Source organism: Canis lupus, chromosome 10, assembly GCF_011100685.1.
Source record: "Canis lupus familiaris isolate Mischka breed German Shepherd chromosome 10, alternate assembly UU_Cfam_GSD_1.0, whole genome shotgun sequence".
NCBI classification, from domain to species: domain Eukaryota; kingdom Metazoa; phylum Chordata; class Mammalia; order Carnivora; family Canidae; genus Canis; species Canis lupus.
The window spans coordinates 48,915,456-48,940,275 of record NC_049231.1 but is presented as its reverse complement, the minus strand read 5'-3'; the positions used below and the strand labels follow the sequence as shown (position 1 = coordinate 48,940,275).

General features: G+C 35.2%; 1 protein-coding gene across 1 annotated transcript in view; it reads left to right on the top strand.

Moving 5' to 3' along the window:
* SRBD1 (S1 RNA binding domain 1) overlaps positions 1–24,820 on the top strand; it is a 189,748-nt gene that overhangs the window by 51,701 nt on the left and 113,227 nt on the right. The window contains exons 11-14 of the mRNA XM_038551198.1: positions 1,344–1,451; positions 5,575–5,732; positions 9,349–9,439; positions 10,213–10,320. Of these exons, the coding sequence (XP_038407126.1) occupies positions 1,344–1,451; positions 5,575–5,732; positions 9,349–9,439; positions 10,213–10,320 (465 nt within the window). The remainder of the gene's footprint in view (positions 1–1,343; positions 1,452–5,574; positions 5,733–9,348; positions 9,440–10,212; positions 10,321–24,820) is intronic.

The following is a 24,820-nucleotide window of genomic DNA, read 5'->3' as shown; positions in this document are numbered from 1 at the left end:
AGTAACCGCGACTTGAGTGGAAGGATATATGTCCTGAAAGCACTTTGATTCAAATTAAAAAACAAAATTTTATTCTACTCAGATAGTAACCTTCTATGGAAAGGACTCAATTAGTTGTTATTATGAAACCTTTGGTGTATCACATTATAATTGCTTCAATGTTTGCCCACTGAATAGTCAATTTCCTACCTGAGATAAGTAAGAAAGATAGATGACAGTGTCCCTAAGGTATATTCGTGGTTTATTTTATTATGATTTGTAAAATAAATATTTTATTAATGGTTTCTACTCAAGAGTCATTGAAGGGCAAGGGCAGAGATGCTGTAGATGGATGGGAACCTGGAAGGGGTTGGACTGAATTTGTCCTTTTTAGCTTGTGTTTTTCTCTTATTGTTCTTTTTTTTTTTTTTCTCTTATTGTTCTTTATCCAATGTCCACTACCATTCAGTTCTCTGACATTTATATCCATCAGTATGTATGCATTGCATAGATAGAGCACTGCAACTTGAGGAGTAGAGTGAGTTCTACTAAGGAATGGCAAGAGTCAAGGGTTAAAACATAGTTTCTCCTTTGCTCAATCTACTTTAACTCTCAGGAAGAGATAAAGGGATAGACAAAGAAGGATACATGTTTGTCTTAGCTTTGCTGCCAAAACAAAATACCATAGACTCAGTCGCTTAAACAATAGAAGTTTATTTTCTACCAGTTCCAGAGGCTGGAAAGTCCAAGATCAAGGAACCAGCTGATTTGTTCCTGGTGAGAACCGTCCTCTTGGCTTGTAGACTGCTGCCATCTCACTATGTCCTTACCTGGCTGGGGGAGGGAGGGACAGAGAGAGGGCAAGCTCTCTGATAATCTTTTCTACAAAGGGCACCAATCCCATCATGATGGCCCTTCCCTCATGACCACATCTAAACCTAATTGCCTCCCAAAGGCTGTATCTCCAAATACCGTCTCACTAGGGGTTAGGGCTTTAACATATTAATTTTAGGGGACATAATTTAGTTCATAGCAGTCATTAGTCATTTTCTGGTGACTTTCTTATATCTTAAGATTTTTGCCATTATTAATAATGTTCTGGAGATTCTTCCTAGAATAAGGAAGGTTTTTTCTCCCTTAAGTTGTATAGGTGACCATGGTTACCAGGTTTTTAAAAATAAGAACTCCAGATGTCATAGTAATAATTTCCAGACATCACAGTCTTTTCTTACAGATTAGGTTACTTTGCCTTCAATAAAGTTTTTCCCCCTTTTCTGCTCCACTTCCTCTCCCCTCTTCCAGGAGCCCTTTCATGGTCTTATTATTGCTACATCGGTTTTAGTGTAGCCTTTTTTTTTTTGCAGGTGGAGACCACGTGGCTTTGCAAGGCCAGAGTTAATGAAGATCTTACATAATTCACTCGATGATTCTTTTAAACGCCTTATTTATCCTCTTCTCTGTAGAGAGTTCAGGTACGTATCCTATCATATGTAATTTTATGTACTGATTATTATTATTATGTATGGTGATAGACACATTTAGACATGAAGTAAATATCTGTTGATTCCTTAACCAATCCGAAGAACTGAGCCAGGATCACAAAGCAATTGTAGTTAAGCCTAGATTTCAAACTGTAAAGGCATTCACATGTGCAGATCACAAAACATAGCTCCTAATTACAATGCACTTTTCAAATCTTGACCAGTTAATGTGTACCCTTCCAGTCCTACAATACCAGTTTTGCAGTTTGACAGCCAAGACAAGCAAGTGGTTTTATTGATGAGAGATTTAGCTTGGGATAATAAACTAAGAAGTTGATGGAGAATTTGGTTGGAAGCAGTTTTTAGAGGTAAGAGAACCAAAACCAGCATAAGGAAATCAGTGGAGCATATGATGAATTTATTACTATGAAGAGAGAAAGCTAATATATATGTTTCTAATTCCAAATGAGAGTTATTTAGGTAAATAATTATCAGCAGTGATGAGCAAATATTAGAGGAGATGATTAAAGCGGCCACGTAAGTGACTAGTAGAAGGACTAAGGGTTACAAAGAAGGACTACAAAAGAGCTGAGTTACAGATTGCAGGTTTTTGTAGAGGAGCAGATGGAAAGAAGGTTGCGGAGGCAAAAACCTCTTCCCTGCTTTTCTAGCCTTTGTCTTTGTAGTCAATCTTCAGACCATCCATTTCCTCATAGATTCCTACCTATGCACTCTAGACTTTCTTCATTCTCTCTTACTTATGGATTTCAGCAAGGGTTACTTGAAAACTGTAGATCTCTATCCATCTCTTCAATCTCACTAAAGTTGATAGCAGCCTTTATAATGTTTGCCTGGACCTGGCCATTGACTTTGGAAATGTTGACAACAGGGACTGAGAAGGTTAGTATTTAAAAAGACACATAGCTTTTTTGACCAGCTTTTTTATCAAAGTCATTCATTCTCTTGATTCATCCTTCATACCTCAGTTGTCCCTTAACAATTTTGTTTCTATTAGAATCCTATCTCATTTCAAGTCTGTGTGAGGTAACAGCTCTTGCTTTTGAGTGCTAAGGAATAGCATTTAAAAATAAGGGGTTTTGTTCATAAGGAAAAAGAGAAAGTTACCTTATTCAAAATTTCATTTCCTTTTGTATATTTTTTCTTTAACTTGTTTATTCTTTCATGTTGCATATAATGACCAGTAGTGCTTTCGACAGTTCTTCATACATTTGGCCTTGAGTAGCTTCACTACCTATGGAATGATTTCATTGAGAGTTAATGTAAACAGTTTGGTGTGGGATTGTTTAAGCCATAATCCTTCTCTGACTTCTGTTGCAGTGGGCAAGCAAGAGCACTTTTCTTCTCTTTTTCTAAAATACCTGTGGTTAAAAAAATATATGTCTTATTTTAGTCTATAAGTCAGTTTTCAGACATTGTCTGCAGATGTGTCTCTTATAAAAATACTCATAATTACTTGAACAGCAATTGAGGGAGAAAACTCCCAATTGATTTTTCTTTAAAGAAGATTACTTCAGGGATCCCTGGGTGGCGCAGCGGTTTAGCGCCTGCCTTTGGCCCAGGGCGCGATCCTGGAGACCCAGGATCGAGTCCCACATCGGGCTCCCAGTGCATGGAGCCTGCTTCTCCCTCTGCCTATGTCTCTGCCTCTCTCTCTCTCTCTCTCTGTGACTATCATAAATAAATAAAAATTAAAAAAAAAATTTTAAAAGAAGATTACTTCAATTCTCTAATTAAAAAGAAATTTGTCCTAATATAGAAAAATTAGAAGAATCAGTAAAACACAAAGGAAAAAACCCGACAAAATTTCACTTCCTAGAGATAATTATTGTTAACCAGACTTTTCCCCGTTCATGTGTGAGTATTTAAAACAACCATACAGACTATATTATTTTGTAAACATTTGATTCAGTTGACCATATATGATGCAGTCTACTTTGGATTTCTTATTTTCAAAACTATCAAGATGATGCATCCATGTATCATTTTTCACACCTACCTTTTTCATCAATCCTGCATTGTCAGCTACCAAGTGCTGCCTATTTTCCCATCCTTTATTATACCTTGAATTTTGCCTCTTCTTGGTCTCTGTGGTTACTGTTTTAGCTCAAGATATCATAATTTCTTGTCTGGATTACTATTCTAGGATCATAGATAATATCTGTCTGTTTGCCATACTATACTTTTCACAATGCCATCCTTAAACTTCCATCTGATTATTTCATTCTCTTCTGCTTAAAATTCTCCAGTGGCTCCTCTTTGTCTCTAGGATTAAATCCAAGCTTTTTAGAAGATCATGCATTGCCTTTTGGGGTCTGATTTCATCTTGGCTCTACAACCTTATAGACATAAGGTATTTTTTTTTTTTTTTTACTTTAGCAGATGAAATTACTTGCTTTCTCTCTCTCTCTCTCTCTCTCTCTCTCTTTTTAAGGTTTTATTTATTTATTTGAGAGAGATATAGTGAGAGAGCATGAGTGGTAGGGAGGGCAGAGGCAGAGGGAGCCCAATGTGGGGCTTGATCCCAGGATCATGACCCAAACTGAGGGCGGACACTTAACAAACTAGGTCACCCAGGCACCCCCATTTGTTTTTTCTGTAATGAATTGTGAGTCTTTATGTATGGTTCTTCCGTTGCCTGCAACATTTTTTATGCCTTCATTCTATTCTCCCTGCCTTTGTTTGCTTAACTCTATTACTTATTCTTCTTGATTCACCCAAGGAGACATCTCTTTTAGGAAGTTTTGCAGTTTAGCTCTCCCTCCCATATGTTCTCATTAGCATAACACATATCATTGTTTATACTGATCTGATTATTTTTGTTTCTTCCACTCTATAGTCATTTTCAAAGCAGGGATCCTGTCTTTTCAGCTTTGTATCTCACACCAATCATGGTACTTTATATAAGACTGACAACAGATGTTCACTTTATAAAGTTAAAAGTGAAGATTTAGAAATATCTATTGTGTTATTTTTCATGTTGCTTGACTGAATGCAAGGAGGGTGACAACAGTGAAAAAAAGATGAGAGAAAAGCCTTAAGAAACTGACTCAGGACAGAAAAACAGACATTAATTAGCTGTGTGTGCCTTTAGATATGTAGATAATTTGACCTCAGCACTGATATGAAGTGTGCTTTGAATGGTTTTTGTACTGTCAGTTTTCTTGTGGCCATGCATGAATGTCTGTACCTGTTCTAATGGGTCTTCTTATAAAATATTTAAGAATTTCAGGAGAATAGTATGCTAAGAGCTTTTGTTAAGAAGACAAATGGTTTTAAAGAGCACCTTACTTACTGGCTCAGTCAGAATTTTGTGTGACTCTTGATCTCCAAGTCATGAGTTCTAGCCCCACGTTGGGTGTAGGGATTACTTAAATAAATAAATATTTTTTAAAAGAGAAAGAAAGAATGTGAATGGTGTTAAAACTTAGTTTCCTAATACCTTTAAGTCCATTATAGACATATGTTTTTATCCTAGAAAAAGTTTTAAAATCAGATGTTTAATAACTTCTCTGGAGAAAACCTGGGAAATTATGTACATGGCATGGCTCTTGGCCTGGTTACTAATATTCTTGGTCATGTCACATCTCTGAGAATGACAAGGTGGGGCTCAACGTGGGGAATTGAATAGAGTGAGAGAATGACATTGAGATTTGTTATGGGTAAAAGGGTAAAACTAAGTATTGATGGGAAGAGACTACTTAGGATTCAATAATTTATCACTAATTTTGTTTTTATATTTTTAATCAAATCATTAACTTGACTTCCTTTGTGATGTCTAGGCCTTTATATACTCTGTTTCTGTCACATACATAAATATTTATACATATAGATTTTGTATATAAAGAACAGATAGGGAAGGAATGTAAGTATGACAGACTCCTCAGATTTACATCAGAATAGTTTGTGGTTTCATGTATTACTGCAGTTAACAAAAATAGATTCAATATAATTTTATATGTAATATTTTCTTCATTTTGTTACAATAAATACTCCTGTATGGGATGTCACTTTTTAGGAAGAAACTTTGGGTGAATGAAAAACTAAATACTTTTTTCCTTTTATTTATTTATTTATTTATTTTTTATTTCTAAAGAGCCAAACTAACATCAGATGCAGAGAAGGAATCAGTGCTAATGTTTGGACGGAACCTCCGTCAGCTCCTTTTAACAAGCCCTGTTCCAGGGCGCACCTTGATGGGAGTGGATCCTGGCTACAAACATGGTTGCAAATTGGCTATAATTTCTCCTACCAGTAAGCACAACTTTCAGCTCTTCAATTAAAAGTTGTTTGATTGGGGATGCCTGGGTGGTCTCAGTGGTTGAGCATCTGCCTTTGGCTTAGGGCATGATCCAGGGTCTTTAGATCGAGTTCCACATTGGGCTCCCTGCATGGAGCCTGCTTCTCCCTCTGCCTATGTCTCTGCTTTTCTCTCTGTGTCTTTCATGAGTAAATAAATAAAATCTTTAATAAATAAATAAATAAAAATAATAAAAGTTGTTTGGTTGGTCATAAGTTTCACATCATACATATTGTGAGGATTTGGAAATAATGTTAATTATTTCAAGGCTTAGAAAATAGTTTTCTCACATATAGCGATGGGAGAGCCAGAAAGTCAAACTTCTTATTTGTCTTTTTGTTGATAAAAAATCTCCACATATTACTATTATTTATGCCCTTCCCTATGTCACAGAAGAAATGTTGAAACTAGGCTCAGGTTTTAGTAACTATCCCCCATCAACTTGTATTTATTGTAGTGTATTTGTGTATGATGCATTTTAACTCTTTGTTTTTAAAATACCAGACATTTGTATTGTTTTGCCCAGCATTTTTTTCCCCATATTTATTACCTACCCTTTTCTTTGCTCTTCATTTCTTACTGCATTTCTGTATTTACATTTGAGATTATTTTCTCTCTGCCTAACTCTCTAAACTATTACATTTAATGTGGGGTCAGCTGGTGACAAATTGTGTCCTTTTTTGTCTAAAATGATTCTGATTTATCCTCATTTCTGAAGGATATTTTTGCTGGGTATAGAATTCATGATTGGTGTTCTTTTCAGTACTTTAAAGGTGTCATTTCATTTTTTCCCCCCCCTTTGGCTGGTACACTTTTTGTTGAGAGTGAGAACTCAACCAAAAGTCTTATTATTGCACCTTTGAAAGTAATGATATCTTTTTTCCTCAGGTTGCTAAGATTTTCTCTCTTGTTTTTCAGAGGTTTCTTATGATGTACTTAGTTCTGTGTGTGTGTGTGTGTGTGTGTGTGTGCGCGCGCGCGCGCGCGTGCGCGTTTGTGGGGGATTTTAGTACATGAATTCTGCTTGGGTTTGTAGAGCTTCTTGCATTTCTTTCTGGAATTCCAATTAAATATATGTTGGACCTTTCAACTCCCTCTTCTGTTTTTTATTCTTTTGTTTTCTGTTGTTTGTCTTTATGTTAATTAAGCCTCTATTCTGTTATCTCTGATCTGCAATTAAAACTATCCATTGAATTATTTATTTAAATTATTGTGTTTTCAAGTTTTCGAATTTCCATTTGGTATTTATAAGAAATAGATTTCAGTTCTATAGTGAACTTCTTCACTTTAATTTTTTTTTTTTGGCGTTTTATGTTTTCTTATTTTTACCTTATAGTTCTCTTATTTTTTTTAAAGATTTTTCATTTATTTATTCATGAGAGACACAGAGAGACACACAGAGAGAGGCAGAGACACAGGCAGAAGGAGAAGCAGGCCCCATGCAGGGAGACTGACGCGGGACTCGATCCTGGAACCCCAGGACCACACCCTGGGCCGAAGGCAGCGCTAAAATGCCAAGCCACCTGGGCTGCCCATAGTTCTCTTATTTATTATATTTATATTGTTATGTACTATGATTCTATGATACTATGTATTACATATATATCACATATAATATGTAATACTTCTATACTTGTGTTTCTTTTGGTTTAGATTTTTCTTTTGAAAATAACTTTTTCATGTCTAATTCAGTTTTGAACTTGTTATTTCTAGGGTTTTCTAATTCTGATTTACATTATTCTCATTTTCTATTATATTTTTGTAGCTTTAGGTTATAATTTTTCTGTTTTGTGGACACATCTTTCTGTAAGGTCATGCTAGTCTTTTTTAAAATTTCCTTTTTAAAAAATATCCATTCTATATGGAATTAGACTGTAATCTTTTTCTGTGCTTAGGTTTACATAAAATTTGTTTTTCCCAGCTGTTGGTATAGAAGACCAGGTCAGGAAAAGTTTTCTAGCTACATACCTCTGGAGCTATCACTTCTTTTTTCCCCAAATTACTGACATGGGAAGGCACCTTAATATCTACATGAATATAGAGTCTTCTGTCTTCTGGAATCTGCTTTCCTGATGCTTTCTCCCTTTTACCTGGATTTTCTTTTTCCTTTGCCCATGTTATCTCTATCTTTCTCAATAGGGATATGATTCCTAACAGGTTCTCCTCAGTTGGGATTTTTGTCTTAAAAGGAATATTCTGCATGTTAGTTTCAAGAGTTCATAGAGATCAGAGTTTTCCAGTCCTTCTTGCACTCAGTGGGCAGTCTCTCTACTGACCTATAAATTAAGAGTATGTGGAGGTCTTTCCCATATCACAGGAAAGTACCTTTTGATATTTTTTCATCCATGAGATACTTCATTGCTTGTCTCTACTTGCTCCACAGAAATGCCAATGCACGTAGGTCCTGATAGTTGCATTGTCCCCACTTGATCGATCATCTTTTTAGTTTTGTGGAGTTAACTTTGTTACAGATATAACTATTGGTTTTTGGTTTTGCTGTCCTACTTTCTCCATCTTTTTTTATTATTCTATACATTTTTACAGTAAATGGGAAAAATGTTTTATCAGTATCTTTTCCTGCATCTGTTGAAATATCATGTGTATTTGTATTTGGATATGATGTTATTTGTATTGCTTGTAGGATGACTTTTTAAAAATACCGTATGCACTCCCACATATATATGTATGTATCTTTAGTCTGTTTTGGTAACACATTCTCAAAAATTTATCCGTTTCATCATTTAAATTAACATGAAGTTGTTTATAATAGTCTCTATATCTTTTTAATCTGTCCTGAAGCTCTAGTAATATCCTCTTTTCATTTCTATATGATTTATTTGTATATCTTCTTTTTTCAATATATTTATATCTTCTTTCTTTTTCTTGATTGGTATTGCTAAGAGTATTTGTTTTCCTTAAGTGATTTTCAACTTTAAACTTCACCAGTCCTCTCTATTATGTATATATTTTTCTGTTTCATTAATTTCTGCTTTTAACTTCATCATTTTCTTCCTTCTACTTTCTTTGAGATTATTCTGTTGTTCTTTTCATAGCTTCCTAAGTTGGTCACTTAGCTCATGATTCCTGTTCTTGATGTCATTACCCTTAAATATTGAATATATTTTTCACTGAAATAATAATATAAGGTAACATAGAGAAGCGCACAAATCATAAATATGCAGCTTAAGAATTACACAAAGTAAAGAAATCCACATATCCAAAAGAAGAAATAGAAGAGTATTACAACATTTTCTGGAATTTGGTACATATCAGTAGATGTTAGCTTGATGTTACATATTATTAAAAACCATTTCTCTTTTAAGTATAATGGTGTATAATCTAGTTAATAATGATTTTGTTAATAATAAATAGCAAAATATTGTTCTCATAACTTTGGAAGTAACAAATTTGCGGACTACTTAGGAGAATCTGATTTCGTGAATGTGAATGATTTATCCTGCATTTTAAAAGATAAAGCAGTTCCCTTTTCTGGTACAAATTACTTAATCAAATCATCTATGTGTTTTGTAATTTCTTACAAAATGGCTTATTCTTTTCATTTTCTCTAAGGTCAGATACTGCATACTGATGTGGTTTACTTGCATTGTGGACAAGGCTTCCGAGAGGCAGAGAAAATAAAGAGACTTTTGCTGAATTTCAAGTATGAAAATAAGTAACTTTTTGAGTACTTCTGTGGCTCAGCCAATCAGAGATACCTTTGAAACTCCTAATTTGGAGGGAGGGATTAAGGGAAGTGCTTTGGTGAGAGAGAAGGAATCATGTAAAACAATGCTGGGGCAAATTGTTGAAGAACTGTACATTTGGAGACTCCGGAGGGATGCTTCTTCCTTCCTCTGCCACCTTCGCTAATGACAGGTGGTAGTGTGAGCAAAAGTGAGCACTGAATTCTTTGATTCGGGGTTTCTTTCTCTTTCTCTCACTCTCTCATTTATTCTCCCTCACTTTCCCTCTCTTTTCCTCTCTCCCTTCCCCCACCTTCTTTTCTTCCTTCCTTCCATTCTTTTTTATGGATCTGAGGAGTAGATGTGTGATAGTAGTTTGAAGCTTCAGACATTATTTGACAACATATCACATAATTCAGTCCTGGTGTCTTTATTATGGCCTAGAATGCTCCAGAATTTCTTATCTATGTGTAAATTTGGTTCCTTCTAGATGGGAAGAAAGCTGAGTGTTCTTGATTGTTTGACAGTGAAATATTTCTCCATTGCCTCCCATACCAAAGGCAGGGGCATTGTCCTATTTTTTTCTACAAAAGTCTGTGTCTCCTTTGTGAAATAGTGGAGATGTTGCTTGGCTATATGAGAGAATAAGATCATCGTATGATAGTATTTGTGCATTCTGGTTATTTTCTCCTGATTGATTTAAACCATGCCTTGAGCTCATTCCATTTCTCATCTTGTTTATCCCTTGAAGCTGCAGCACGGTGGTGATTGGAAATGGAACTGCCTGCCGGGAAACAGAAGCTTACTTTGCTGACCTGATAATGAAAAATTACTTTGCGCCACTGGATGTTGTTTACTGGTAAGGATGTTAGGAATGTTTGTTTTCTTTGAGAGGCAAAAGAACTTCTACAGTTCCTTCTGTCATGAATTCTCTCTTCTCTTTTTGTGATATGCATCTTCTTTGCCTGTATACCACCTCTTACTGCACACAAGCTCTTTGTAGGACAATGTAAAGTGTCTGTCTCCTAGAGAAATTTGAGTTTCAATATCCTGAAAACTCTCATAGAATAGCAGGATAGGGCTTACTTGGTTTCATGGAGTTTTCCAGGCTGTATCTTATGGGAGGACTCTAATTAACTACTATCTAGGACATAGGACTGTGGATAACTTAGCTTTTTTTTCTCGCAAAGTTCTGATGCCTATAAATTGTTGGTTTTTAGAACTGACAGCCAAGGTAAGTGTTATCAATTACAGGTAATTCTGATATTCCTTTCTTGTTTGTATCTTCATCACAAGCTTTCATTTTATATAGGTATCTAGTTAATTTCTGAATAGCTTTGGATCGGCATGACCCATTTTTCTAGTCCTGCCCCTAGATCTGTAGTACTTCTGCTTTCATTCACCGTCGTTTCCTTACTTTACCTTTGGACCTTAGGTGGCCCGGCTTACCTTTTCCAAACTACAGTAGAATATTAAGTTCTTTGGGTTTAATTGCATGACAAGAGAATTACCATAGCTGATATCTAGGGAGGAGTGCACAAGCACCATCTTCTGCTGCTGTTTAAGAAATCTTGTAATTAAGTATAGTCAGCTGATGAGTATGTGACTGACAGGATCATCAAACAAAACCCAACACTGGAAGAAGAATCCTAGGATCCATGGAGGTAGGCCAAAAGAGAAGGGCCTTGTATTTAGTGTAGTGTTCCATCTGCCAAGAGTATAATCAAGATGTCAGGAAAACAAATTCGGGGTAACCAAAGGGAATTAGGAGGTCAGGAACAAGCTGTAGGTGCTACAGGGCCATGGTTCAGGAAAGGACCAGATTAAAAAGACCACCTCAGCGCCACCCCGTACCCCTTCTTGTTCAGAGTAGTCTGGGGAATACTGTGGATCTTCTCTATTCTGGGAACTGTGTACATGCATATAGTCCTTTTTTAAAAAGATTTTTAAAGTTTATTCATTCATGAGAGACACCCAGAGAAAGAGGCAGAGACAGAGGCAGAGGGAGAAGCAGACTCCATGCAGTCCAATATGGGATTAAGTCCCACCGCAGGATCATGCCCTGAGCTGAAAACAGATGCTCAACAGCTGAGCCAGCCAAGTGTCCTGCATCCAGTCCTTTTGGGAACTGAACACAACGACCTGATATAGTTGGTTCAGTTTATTTCAGGCAACTTTTCTGATTTTTTTTTTAACTTGTTCATGTTTAATATAAATATCTTGGGTACGTTTGTAGTGCTTACAAATAGAACTTTTAGATCATTAAAAATATTAAATAGTGAAGGCTTCTTGAATTTCATCTGGTTTTGCTTATGGAGGGTCCATCTATTGAACTTTCAACAGTGTCTTACAGTAGAAGAAGGATGAGCTTTGGAGTCAGACAAATCTAGGTTCATCTTTTACTGTCACCATTTACATGCTAGGAAGTGTTACTCTGCCTCTCTGAGCTTTACCTTACTTCATCATTAAAATGGAGAGTGCTCTTGGTTTTCAGTAACACTTTGACATTTTCTTCATAATTATCTCGTATATTAAATATTAAAACTTCTTTTGCATTTATCTATTTTTGTGTATCTATTAAGAATTACTTTACTACATTATCTTTATCTCTATATAAAGGAATACTGTTTTTATGTTAATTATGTCCCTAGGCATAGTACAGAATTCTTTCATTGTTTATAATTTTTAGTTGATTCTCTTAGATTTCTAGGTATATGGTCATACCATCTGCACAAGATAATGAATTCCTTTTCAAGTTTTATATCTTTTGATTTTCTTTTACTCTTTTACTCTTGTCTAATGGTACCATGCAGTATCTTTGAAAAGCTGTTAAATAATAATAATGATATTAGACCCTTTTTTTTCTTCTTTTATGAGCATGTTTCTAGTACCTCCCTCAAGTCTAATACTGCCTTTTGTATATTTTAAAAAATCATTTAAAGGAAATAGCTTGGGGATCCCTGGGTGGCTCAGGGGTTTAGTGCCTACTTTTGGCCCAGGGCGCGAGCCTGGAGTCCTGGGATCGAGTCCTACGTCAGGCTCCCGGCATGGAGCCTGCTTCTCCCTCCTCCCATGTCTCTGTCTCTGTCTCTGTCTCTCTCTGTCTCTCATAAATAAATAAATAAATAAATAAATAAATAAATAAATAAATGAATCTTTAAAAAAAATAAAGGAAATAGCTTTTATTTACAAGTTTTTTTTTTGTTTTTTTTTTTTAATTTATTTTATGATAGTCACAGAGAGAGAGAGAGAGAGAGGCAGAGACATAGGCAGAGGGAGAAGCAGGCTCCATGCACCGGGAGCCTGATGTGGGATTCGATCCTGGGTCTCCAGGATCGCGCCCTGGGCCAAAGGCAGGCGCCAAACCACTGCGCCACCCAGGGATCCCCTACAAGTGTTTTTAAAATAATGATTATTTTATTTTTTTAAATCAAGAAAGATAACGTTTATGCTTTTTTAGAATTTTACTATAATCATGTGTATTTTTTTCTCTTTTGACCTATTAGTATGCTGAATTACAGTAGTAGATTTCCTACATTTGAACCATTTTTGCAGTTTTGATTTGAACCCCACTTGGTTACAGTGTATTTTTTTAATGTACTGTGGAATCTCTCTGCTAGTATTCTAGTATATGCTTTTGAAGTCCTTAAGTAATGCAAATGCCTAATCATAGTTTACAGTGAGTGCTTTCAGAAAATCAGCTGTTTGACTTCATTTTTTTTGCCTGTTCCCCTTGCCTTTATAAGGAATCACTGTTTTCTCATCTAACACTTCAAAGTTACATAGTAGACTACATTTAAGTTAAAATTTCTATGCTTTCTCTGGCAGTCATTTTTACTACCTCCTGAACAGATAATCTTCTATGTGTTCCTGTAATCCTGTCAGGTATTCATACTGAAAAATCTTTTCCTTACATATCCACCAGTATATTTTCTCTTATTCATTCCTTCCAACACTTTTTCCTTGGCCTACCTACCATAGCTTAACATGCTCTGTGACTTATCTCCTAACTCATAAACCCTATACACCTTGATCATCCATCCAACTTCCCCTCACTCCCGTTTCTCTCCCTACCCTTAAGATATCTTAAAAATAGTACTGCTAAAAATACATATTATGGTAGAAGTTTTTCAAAGCTTCAAATCCCCATTACTAAATGAGAAAAAGCCTGGAATTAAATTGTAGGATATAATGGTGCTAAGGCTTAGTTACTTACATATGTTTAAAGTTGGAAGTGTTTGTGAAGAGAAGTTCTAAAATATTTTAAGTATGATTTGTTTTAAGTATATGCTGGTATGATATTCTGTTTTCAGTCTCCTGGCTCATAGTAGGCACATACTCATTTTTTGAATATCTGAATATTTGTTTCTGTTCATGTTAAATTATTATACTTGATTATTTTCTGCTTTTGACTGGGTTTTTCTTTTGTAGAAAATAGTGTTTTTGTGTGGCAGTGGTAAAATTTATTGAGATGTAGAAATGGCTAGCTCCTTACAATACATTTATGTTTATATGCGATATATCTAGTTTCTCCTCCATGGAAACCTTCTTAAATCAGGGGATCATGTTTTATTTATCTCTACCTCCTTCTCATTGAACATACTCTGTACTTATAGGACCATCTCAACAAATATTTACTAATATGAATTCTTAAACATTAAGGTTTAAATTACTATTAATCAGATAAATCTTTTCAAGCCTGTTGACCAGAATTACAATATGGAACAACTGTAGAAAATTTCCCCTCAGCTTAAAGCTCTGGTAAATCTGTGACTTACTGTTTTCTCTCTTTTTTCATCGATAGAGAAATTTGCATTTGGCAGATTAGAGATTATATTTTGACCAAGATAAATGAAAATTTCTGAAGTAAAAATATGACATGATTAGAGTTATATATTTATTTAATGAACTGTGAAAGAATTAAAAGGAATGTTTAATATTTGCCTTCTTATATTTCAAACTATGATTGGCACACTTTACGCTGATAGTAGAAACCCTGCTAGAAATTACAGCATTGTGTGCATTCTGTAGAATCATATGAGACCACTTAAAACCTGGGAGCAGTAAATGGAAAAGAAAATTTTGTGCTTTAATTCAAACCCTGCACTTAATATTTCCACCCTGAAAGCTGCAGTATACAAGTGATTTTGAAGAGGCAAATATAGAAAAAAAATTAATTTTGTTTCCCAATGCCCTAGTTCATTAGGATAATGAAGGAATTAGAAAATAGAGTGATCTGAGGAGATGCAATGTGTGATGAGGGGATGAAAAAAAGGGAAGGGATACAGGAGAGGCATGGGGTTGTGGGTTTGAGGTTAGATGTAGACCAGCCGGTTTGGCCATTGAAACAGAAGTGGATGACTAGATTGTATTAGGAGAAAAGGGTTGGTGCTAGACATCTGTAAAGTACACATTAGAGAGGTCTGTCTTCTTTAATTCCAGGAAGGTACCAACCATTAATAGAAAGAAAATATAATTTAAGAAATCATAATTCTGTTCCTTGAGATAAATTGTTGTATCTTCCAGAGTCTGACTTAATTGCAGGGAATATCTTGAGCTTCAAAGGGTTAACTCATTTATGAAAAATGTCTAAAAGTGAAGCTAATGAAAGTCTTTTGCTTAAAATTAAAAAAAATTTCTTTAGAGATACTAATATTTGTTATTGCATACTGGAAAACACAGATAACTGATAGGTGTTTCTATTTTACCTATATTTTAGACCATATTTCTAGATTGTGTATGTTATTAAAAGGAACTCACACTGTACATGTTTTACATCACTTCCTCCACTTAATATATTCCCATGCTGATCAATGGACTTTACAAAGTCATTGAAAATTGCTACAGTTAAACTCTTATATGATCTTACATTTTATTCATTCCTCATTGTGTGACAGCTGGCTTTTTCTAATCGTCCCCATTATCAGCAAAGGTACAATGAATATTTTCGCATTCACATCTTTGCACATAGCTTTATTGCTTTCAAATCCATTCTAAAAAGTGGACTACAGGTTTAAAGAGGCACCTTACCTAAACTGAAAAATGCTTAAATTAAATGCTTAATTACCAAACCCAGCTTATTACTGAGATTATATCATGCTATTTCTCCCAAAACTTCTCAGCACGTTCGCTAATTTGAGATGCCTTTATTTAATATTTATATCACAAGTATGTATAAAAGTCCAGATAAAGGGACGCTTGGGTGGCTCAGTGGTTGAGTAGCTGCCTTCCACTCAAGGCATGATCCCAGGTTCTAGTCCCACATCAGGCTGATTATGCAAGTAGTTTTGTCCATTTTGTGTTTAAATTCAGGCTTGCTTTATTTATTTATTTATTTATTTATTTATTTATTTATTTAGAGATTTTATTTATTTTATTTATTTATTCATGAGAGAAACACAGGGGGGTGTTGGGGACAGAGACACAGGCAGAAGGAGAAGCAGGCTCCGTGCAGGGAGCCTGAGGTAGGACTCAATCAGGATCAGGCCCTGGGCTGAAGGCGGTGCTAAACCACCGAGCCACCTGGGCTGCCCCAGGCTTTATTTTGTATAGAATTCTAGATTTTATTTTTTTAAGATTTATCTGTCTTTTACTTTATGGCTTTTGAGTTTTTTATTATTCTTGAGTCTAGAATATTATAAAGTATATTAGTTTTTGTGGAAAATATGAACCTCTTATATGTCCAAGAATATCAAGATTTTTTTGTTTTTTTTATATGCAGACCTCCCTCAAGTTTGTATTTTTCTATCTTTTCTTTAAGTCTTCTGACTTCTTTGTGAAGCCATAAAACGTCATTATCTTCTCAGTTACTGATAGAGTTGCTTTGAAGCTTTAGTCTCTAAGAAACCAAAAATTAAACTGAGGACCTTAATCAGTTTAGGTAACAGAAACAAAGAATAGAAAGCTGTTAATTGGTTTTGAGAGTAGTTTTGAAAAAAGAATGGATGCTGATTTTTCCCTTTCTCTCTGAAGGCCTTTATTGCTAGCTGTAGTGTTTTGTAAACAGCAAAGACACTTGATTTCTTCCCCTTTCCTCCCTTCCTCTCCCTCCTCTTCTCTTCCTCCTTCCTCATTTTTTTTTCTCCTTCCTCCTCCTTTTTCTTTTTTTTTTTCTTTTTCTTCTTTAATTCTCTTGTTTGGTCACACCATATTTTAGTCATCTCTCTCTCTCTCCTTTTTTTTTTTTTTTTTAAATTCATGAGAGAGACAGAGGCAGAGACACAGGCAGAGGGAGAAATAGGCTCCATGCAGGGAGCCTGATGTGGGACTTGACCCCAGGACTTCAGGACCATGCCCTGGGCTGAAGGCAGGCGCTAAACCGCCGAGCCACCCAGGGATCCCCTAGAAAAGTTTTTGAAACACTTGAATTGTTGAACCTAATTTAACAAGATGAACTGGCACAAGAATAAATGACTTGTGATGTTAGAAGGAATTTTCAGTAGAGTTTTCGATGGGATAATTTCTAAGGTTTCCCTGAAATCTGACCATTGAAGATTCTATCAGAATAATGTGTAGCAGATCTCCCAAACCACCTGGCTCTAGTTTTTTTGTTTTAGTTTAAAGAAATTTACTTTCCTTCAAATCAATAAGCTTAATTATGTGATTTAAGATTTATCTAGCTATGTAATGCTCGTTATGTTGTGAAGTTTATTTATTTTAGAGAGCCCATGTGCACATGTGAGCAGGGGAAGAGGCAGAGGGGAGAGAGAATCCCCAAGCAGACTACACTCCCTGCTGAGTACGGAGCCCAACACGGGGCTCAGACCCAAGACCCCAAGATATGACCTGAACCAAAATTAGGAGTCGGCTACCCAACTGATTGAGCCATCCAGTTGCCCCATTATTTTACTTTTGACTAGTGCAATAATTCTGCTTTTCTTGTATGTAAGATCAATTTCTTTGTATTTAAAAATACTATCTCCTCCATTTCCAGTTTATAGCAGTGATGAAGGCCATGAATTAGCTTTAAAACTTGTGATACCTAAAAATTTTTTTGGATATTAATTTGAATACTATGCTTAATGATAAGTTAGGGTGATAGAATATTTGTCTCACTTCTTTCTACATTAATGGCTTGAGAAAATGTACTGTGATATTGTAGAATTTTGTTACCCTTCACTTACTGACTGATAATCCTTTTTCCATTTCTGTGACTATCATAAACACTAGACTCTTTTTTATACGGCTTCCTTTCTGGGATGTTTGTGACATTAATTACATTTTAAAGTAAAATTATTTTACAACCCATATAATTTATATTTATTTTGTAGAAATGGCCAGAATACTTTTAAAAATATATGTTTAAATAGACCACTTCAGTGACGTATATTGGAAAGGAGGCATAAGGAATGAATAATTGTGTGTGTGTGTGTGTGTGTGTGTGTGTGTGGCTTTAAAATACTGTTTGTATTCAGATTCAGCTTGACAGTTTTTGATCAAAATAACATATTTTTTACCAGTTTTGTAACCCATGTGTTTCTGTATCCCTAAGTCCAATTTAAATATCTGCAGGAGTTACCCCAACCCCCCTTAACTGTAGCCCTTCTTGCAGATCTTTGTTTATTGACTTAGATTAGAACTGGCCTAGAGCCCAGTGATGGTCATTTCTCGTCTTAAGGTTTTTGGTTACAAATCTGCTTTTGTTGCCAGATCCAATAAAGATTCTTGATTGTTTTTGTTAGTTTTATTACAAGTTCTTGCCAAAGATAAAATGTATTATAACCAAAACAGATGTTCTGTTTAGACAAGTGTATTTGCTATAACAGAACCTAAAATGTAAATTAAAACAACAGTATATTCAGCTTTAATGTAACAAGTGATGAACTTTGGGATTTTGTGAGTATTTTTGAGAACCTTTAGAAATGGAAGGAACAACGCCTTATTTTAAGCAATTGTTTTACATTTTTTCTCTATTCCAGTTTGTGTATGTACAGTCTTAAACCCCTAGATCCTCCTCCAAGCTAACATTTTACTGTGATCTTGAAAGTGGAATGGAATTCACCATTTTCATCTGTACACAGTTCTGTTATTAATATACATATGTCAGATAAACAGTATTTTCTGCCATAGAGACATCAGTTACATAGAATAGTTTTTAAGATTCTAATACTTATAGGGGCTCTTGAGTTGGTTAAGCATCTGACATCAGCTTGCGCCGTGATCTTGGAAACCTGGAATCAGCCCTGCTTTGGGCTCCAGCGCAGTGGGGAGTTTGCTTCTCCCCACCATGCATGCATGCTTGCACACTCTCTCAAATAAATAAATCTTAAAAATTCTAATGTTTATAAATAATTATTCACAGACCTTTCCATAAATTCTTTACTTAGTAAAGTTAGGAACTATGTTATAAGGTTGTATTATAGATCTTTTGGGACACTAAATAACTGTCTCTGTGATTAGGGCCCAGAGCGGTTTTGATTTACGCTGAATTCTGTTTTGTAGTGAACACAAACGTGTAGTAAGTACAAGATGAATGTATTTGTATTATGTAATTTTAGCTCTTTTTTGAAATCATAGTTCCTCAATAAATTAGATATGAAAGGAATAGGGCTACATTATCAACAAATTACTAATGGGATGAGTTTTACTTTGAGACTGTTAACTCTTTTGCCTATTCTGGTTCATTTTTTCCTCTTCTCTTTGGCATTAAAGAGCTTGCTGTTTTTCCTCACCTTTCGCTGACATTTTTTAAAAAAATGTCCCATTGATTATTTGGGAGCATTTAAGGATTTTTTTTTTTTTAATCCATCTTATTTGTGTTTTATATGGTTTAGGGTTTTTTTTTTTTTTTTTTTTTTGGTGTGTGTGTGTGTGTGTGAGAGAGTGAGAGAGAGAGAGAGGAACCTTTTGAGTCTAATGTATTTTATGTGGCTAAATCTTTGTATTATGCTCTTCTAACTTATTGAAATACCACTTTCAAGTTCCCCCACATCCGTACATTTCTAAGGTTACACCCAGCTTAATTCCCATTACTTTTCTGCTTCACAGCACTTGAATTTTGAAGGGACCCTAACATTTGGGTTCACATTATGATAATTAGGTTTCAGGGGCATGAGGGATTAAAGATGTCTCAGGTCTAGTTGCAGAATAAAGTTCAGAAGCACTTGTAAAACTTGCCTGATTGGTGGGTAGAGGTGCTTTTATTTATTCACTACTCATGCAGCATTAATCCGTATTTCATCAGGTACCTACAGTGCTGTAATTCTAGATGTGACCTTGGGACTTGATTTACTTCAGCTCCGTTTTCTTTATTAATGTGCCATGAAAGAGGTACATGAAAGATAGCTAACATCAAAGTACCTTTTAAAGTAAAATGGTTGATAGGAATTCCCTGGTATTTAACACTGTCTGTCAAATGTTTCAGCTGGTTTGCATCCTTTTACAAGCTATTGCTTGCTGCACTAAAAGAAATTTAAAGCAGTTGTTTCAAGTCTTTTGTGGGAGGGCTTGGTTATGGTGGTGGTGGCTGGCGTGGTGGTGGTTGGGTGGCAATAGTTAGCCAGAGAAGGGAGTAAATGAGAAGTTAAGAACATATTCTTTTTCAACTCTGCTCCTCCCAAGATGGTTTGTTTTTGTGTTTTTCTTTGGGTTAGAGAGTCTTTAGTCCAGAGTGGGGCTTACGATTAGAGTTGAGGAGGTACTCATTTTGGTTATAAAGAGATTGAAGAGGGTGGCCAGAGAAAATTCATCAAACCTCTGTTAAAGACAGAATAAAAGGCAAAGTCAATATCTTATTCAGAGATTGTTTAACCAGTTCAACTTCACAGCCTGTTTATTCTTTACTGAACCATCTGAGAAAAAGCTTTTAAACATAGTAATGTGGGAAACTGAGTCTCAAGAAGAACAAAGGAAACAGGACTCAGATAAGGTTTGCCATATGTGTATTGTGGAATATATATTTTCCTGTAAATGTGTTTTAGAGGCTGTTGTCTCTGTTCTAGGCTAAATATATGGGGGTAGAATTCTTGTAGCTCAGTTTTGAAACTGATTCCTTCTTTGTTTCACAAACATTTGTTGGAAGTTTCTCTCTACTTAAGAAAAAATGTGTAAAAGCATTTTGCTCTTCAGATATAATCATAAGAATTATCTGTAGATCCATTCCTAACATCTTTACCATAGAACTATCTTGATCTAAACAGTAAAAAATAGAAATCACAGAATGTTTTAGAAAGTGAAATTTGCTGTCAAATTTATACTTTGTTTTCAAATTACTTAATCTTGACTTACAGAATTCTTTTAAAATCTACTGTAATAAAAACTTCTTGTAATTGGTTTTTGTTAAAATGTATTTGTATAGTATTAAAATGCCTTAAAAATAGCATATTCTCTTTCTATTGATATTCTGTAATTTTGTTTGCCTTACCTGGTTAACATTTTATTCATATATGGCAGGAAAATAAATTTCAACCCAGACCTAGTCTTGGCGATTTATTGAACTAACCTTTGGCCTGTAAAGTGTAAGAAACCGACAGTATAAGTAACACAGAGAAGTTTAGTAATAGCCTTTCTCATTGTCGACATAGTGCTCCAGAGCTACAGAAGTCTCCTGAAGACAGGTAGCTTCGTTTATGTGGGGAGTGAGCAGCATATGCAACTTATTTGGCATTTGAGTCTATAACAGTTCCATGGTTTCATCCTAACACCGTCGCCATTGCCATTGTCACTTCTGCTTGATATTTTCAATTACATTCAGTAATATACTGAGGATGTCTCTGGCTCTGAATTCAAATGGTGTGACCAAAATACAAACTTTGAGGGGGGATATAGATGTGAAGAAGCTTCTGTGATGTCTTTAGAGTATAAGAAATACTTTGAAGATATGCATTTCTATTCAGATCCTATGCTCTGATTTCTAAGGGTCAATGATTTCCTTCTCTTCTAGGTCCTAGGCTTATTTTGAATTAAAATTCACTGGTTATATTAAGAGGAACCCAGATACCTTTTTTTCTTTCTTACCTTTACTTCTTTAGTGAAGGGCCCTTACCTGTCAAATTCTTTGGGGAATTCTGTATCTCATTCTAAATGTGAAATGCTACTTTTATTTAGATGGTTTTGACTGTGGTGGGAAAAGTAATAAGTAAAATTTCTACCAAGAGAACAGTCTTTTTCTGTTTCAATAAATTTTTGTATGGTATAGAAAGACTGGAAGGATGTTAGATACCCCTGCTTAAATTTTCATATTTGAAACTTGATAGTTTTCTCACTCATGGTTTTTGGCAGGGGAGTGTGAGAAGTGGATAAAAGAAGTTGACTGGACACTCTACCAGTAACATGTTGGGCTTTTAAAGTATCTTAGATCTTTCAGGTTTGATTTGCTTTTACTCTTCTTCAATTTCTTACTGGCTTTCCTTTTTTTTCTCCTTCTTCTAGCTACATTTCCTTAGTGAGAAGTGACAGGTTTATATGAAGGGGGAGAGGAAAGTTTATCTCCAAAATCCAGTGTAAGTGTAGCATCCTTTATTTGTTTTTACATAGAAGCAATAGTTTTCATTTATTATTTGGTCCGCTCATCTGGACTCCTTTTCCGTTTCATATGCTTCTGTTTCTCCCACTTCTTTTGAATAATTCAATTTCTACTTCTGATAACTCTTTTCTGTGCACACTTGCACCTCTTCTTTGCTCTTCAACTTAGTGCTCCGAATATTTTCTTCATTCCCTGTATACCTTCTTTGCCTTGATAATTTCTCCATCCACTTGTGGGGCTTCATCTTTGCATCTGTGGGTTCTAAATACACATCCTTATTTTGAAGTCTCTCCAGAGATCTGGGCTTAAGTTTCCATGGCTTGCTGCCAGTCATTTGAGTATCCCTCTGATACCTCAGATTCAACCTAATTCAACTCCTAAAACTTTTTCTTCATGTGTTTTTATTCTTTTATAACTCTCTACTTTCTAGCAGTTCCATTGGGCACAAAATTGATAATCTTTGATTTCTTATTTGGCTATATACTCCATTCAAACTGCTGTCAAATCCTATTGATTCTCCCTCTGGAATGTTTCTACTATTTCTTTCCTTCAGTGTCTCTTGTTGCCATTCCTCTTCCTTTTGAGAGTTTGAGCCTTTCATAAGCTGGCCTTAAGCTATATTTCTAAGATAAGCTCTTGATATTCCCCTCTCAACCCAACCATGGTGTTCATTATTCAAGCTCTTATAATTTAAGTCTGCATAGTTCTTTGCGTTATGCCACTGATACCATTCATTAAGGAATCATATAAGTTAGCATTCCTTTATAGGAATTAGCACCAAGTTATAATTTATAAAGCTATATTTTATTAAATAAAAGTTAAATTAGTCCATTTTCAATATTTTGTTTTATTTTCTAAGGTAATCTCATTTAAATCTTCCCTTGATCTGCTTCTATTATTTGTAGTCAAATTGTGATTCCTGTGTTTAGTGGATTCCACTTAAATCTTTTCCTCTCATAACAAATATTCTCAGATATCAGAAATTCTTATATGCCAGGTAAATAAGAATATTTGTTCTTTGAACAAGTGTGGGTTTCTTTTTCTACTTTTGTAGTTAAGAGAACAGTCTGTGGAGCCAGATTCAAATTGTAGCTTCATTCCTTACTGCCACAGTGAATATAGTCTCGCTTAGTCTTTTGGTCTCTTTGTCTCTAAAAGTGGGAATGATAATATTATCTACCAGAGGATTTGGAGAAGATAAAATGGGGTGAGACAGTTAAAAATCTTAGAATGGTGCTTGGCACGTAATAATATAATCAGTAAATGTCAGTAAAAGGTTCTTGGCTGTACAATGTGGCTACCCTTTTGCTTATACCACCACCTTACCTCACAACCCCACCCCTTTCAAACTAAACTTTGGCCTTGTTAGCTCAGGAAGAAGGTGGCCTTTACCAAAGGAAAAAATGAACTATAAGTTCATTTGGCCTGTTGTGCTGCCAGGTGGCCATTTAAGGAGTTTGCAAGGTTACCTTTGATTAAGCACATTTTCATCATTGTGTTCCATCTACCCCATTGTACATTCTTTTATTTCTTTAAATATATTCAATATTAAATATATTCAAATACTATATATTTTTCATGTAACAATACCAACAACTGTGTGTTTACTGGTTCAAAAGCAAATTTTGTTACTTCTGCTGACTTAGGCACATGCATTGTATAATATTTTTAAAATTATGTCTTCATTTTACCTGGAGTTTTAACTCTAGAAAATCTTGGATGCCTGGATTTAATGTGTTTTTCTTCAGAAGGGATGGAATTTGCCCCTGTTATATAGTAGTGGTGCTATCTTTTACATACTTTCATACACTAACTCATTTAATCCTTGCAACAACCTTATAAAGTTGCTCTTTGTATTTAAAAAAAAAGTATCTAAAACATGAGACTCAGAAATGACAAAAGTAAAAGAATGGAAAATTATATCCTAGTCAATTACAAGTCAAAAGAAAGCATTTCCAGATGTCATAGAGGGCCCATCAGGCCGTCAGCACTGAGCAGTGCAGAGGCAGCAGCAACAGGCCCTGTGGCTTCAGTGGTGCTTCCATGCTGTTGCTGATTCGAGTCAGACACCTGCTTGCAGGAGTATATCTGCCCAAGCTCTGAATCTTGTTTCACTGAAGAACATCTGGAAGAGATACCCCTTCAGCCCAGGATGCCTTGTGAGAAAGTGAGTTCACACCTGTTCACACAAATTGCCTAAGAGCAGTTTATTTTTGGCATCTTTGATGACAGCTAGAAGATCTGAACATTTACTGCCAGGATACAGCCAAAAACCTACAGAGATCTAGAGAAGCAGCAGAAGAGAGTACTGGTTCCAGAATTTTATATAAAGAACTCCCACAATTCTATACCAGAAAGCCAGACAACCTAATTAAAAAACAAATAGAGAACTTGAATAGACATTTCTCCAAAGAAGAGATACAAATAGCCAATAAGCACATGGAAAGAAGCCAGACATTGGACAAATATTGCATGATTTCACTTACATAAGGTACCTAGAATAGGCAATCTTCAAAAAGACAAAAGGGGATGAAGGCCAACAGGAGGAGAGGTGGGAGGAAAGATGGTAGGGCAAATTATTATTTAATGGGCATAAAGTTTTGGTTGGATAAGGTGAAGAAGTTCTAGATAGAGACACTGGTCATTGTAAAACACTTAACAATGTATTTAGTATATTTAATGCCACTGAATTGTATACTTATGAACAGTTAAAATGATAAATAATATGTTATGAATACTTTAACACAATAAAAACAAAATTTAAAGCAGTGATGGTGATAAATAAAAGAATAGAAACAATATAAAATATGTTCTATAAGCACAATAGAATGAAAGTAGAAGTTAGAAATTTGTGAAAATCACAAATATATGGAAATTGAAGAGTATGAAATTATTA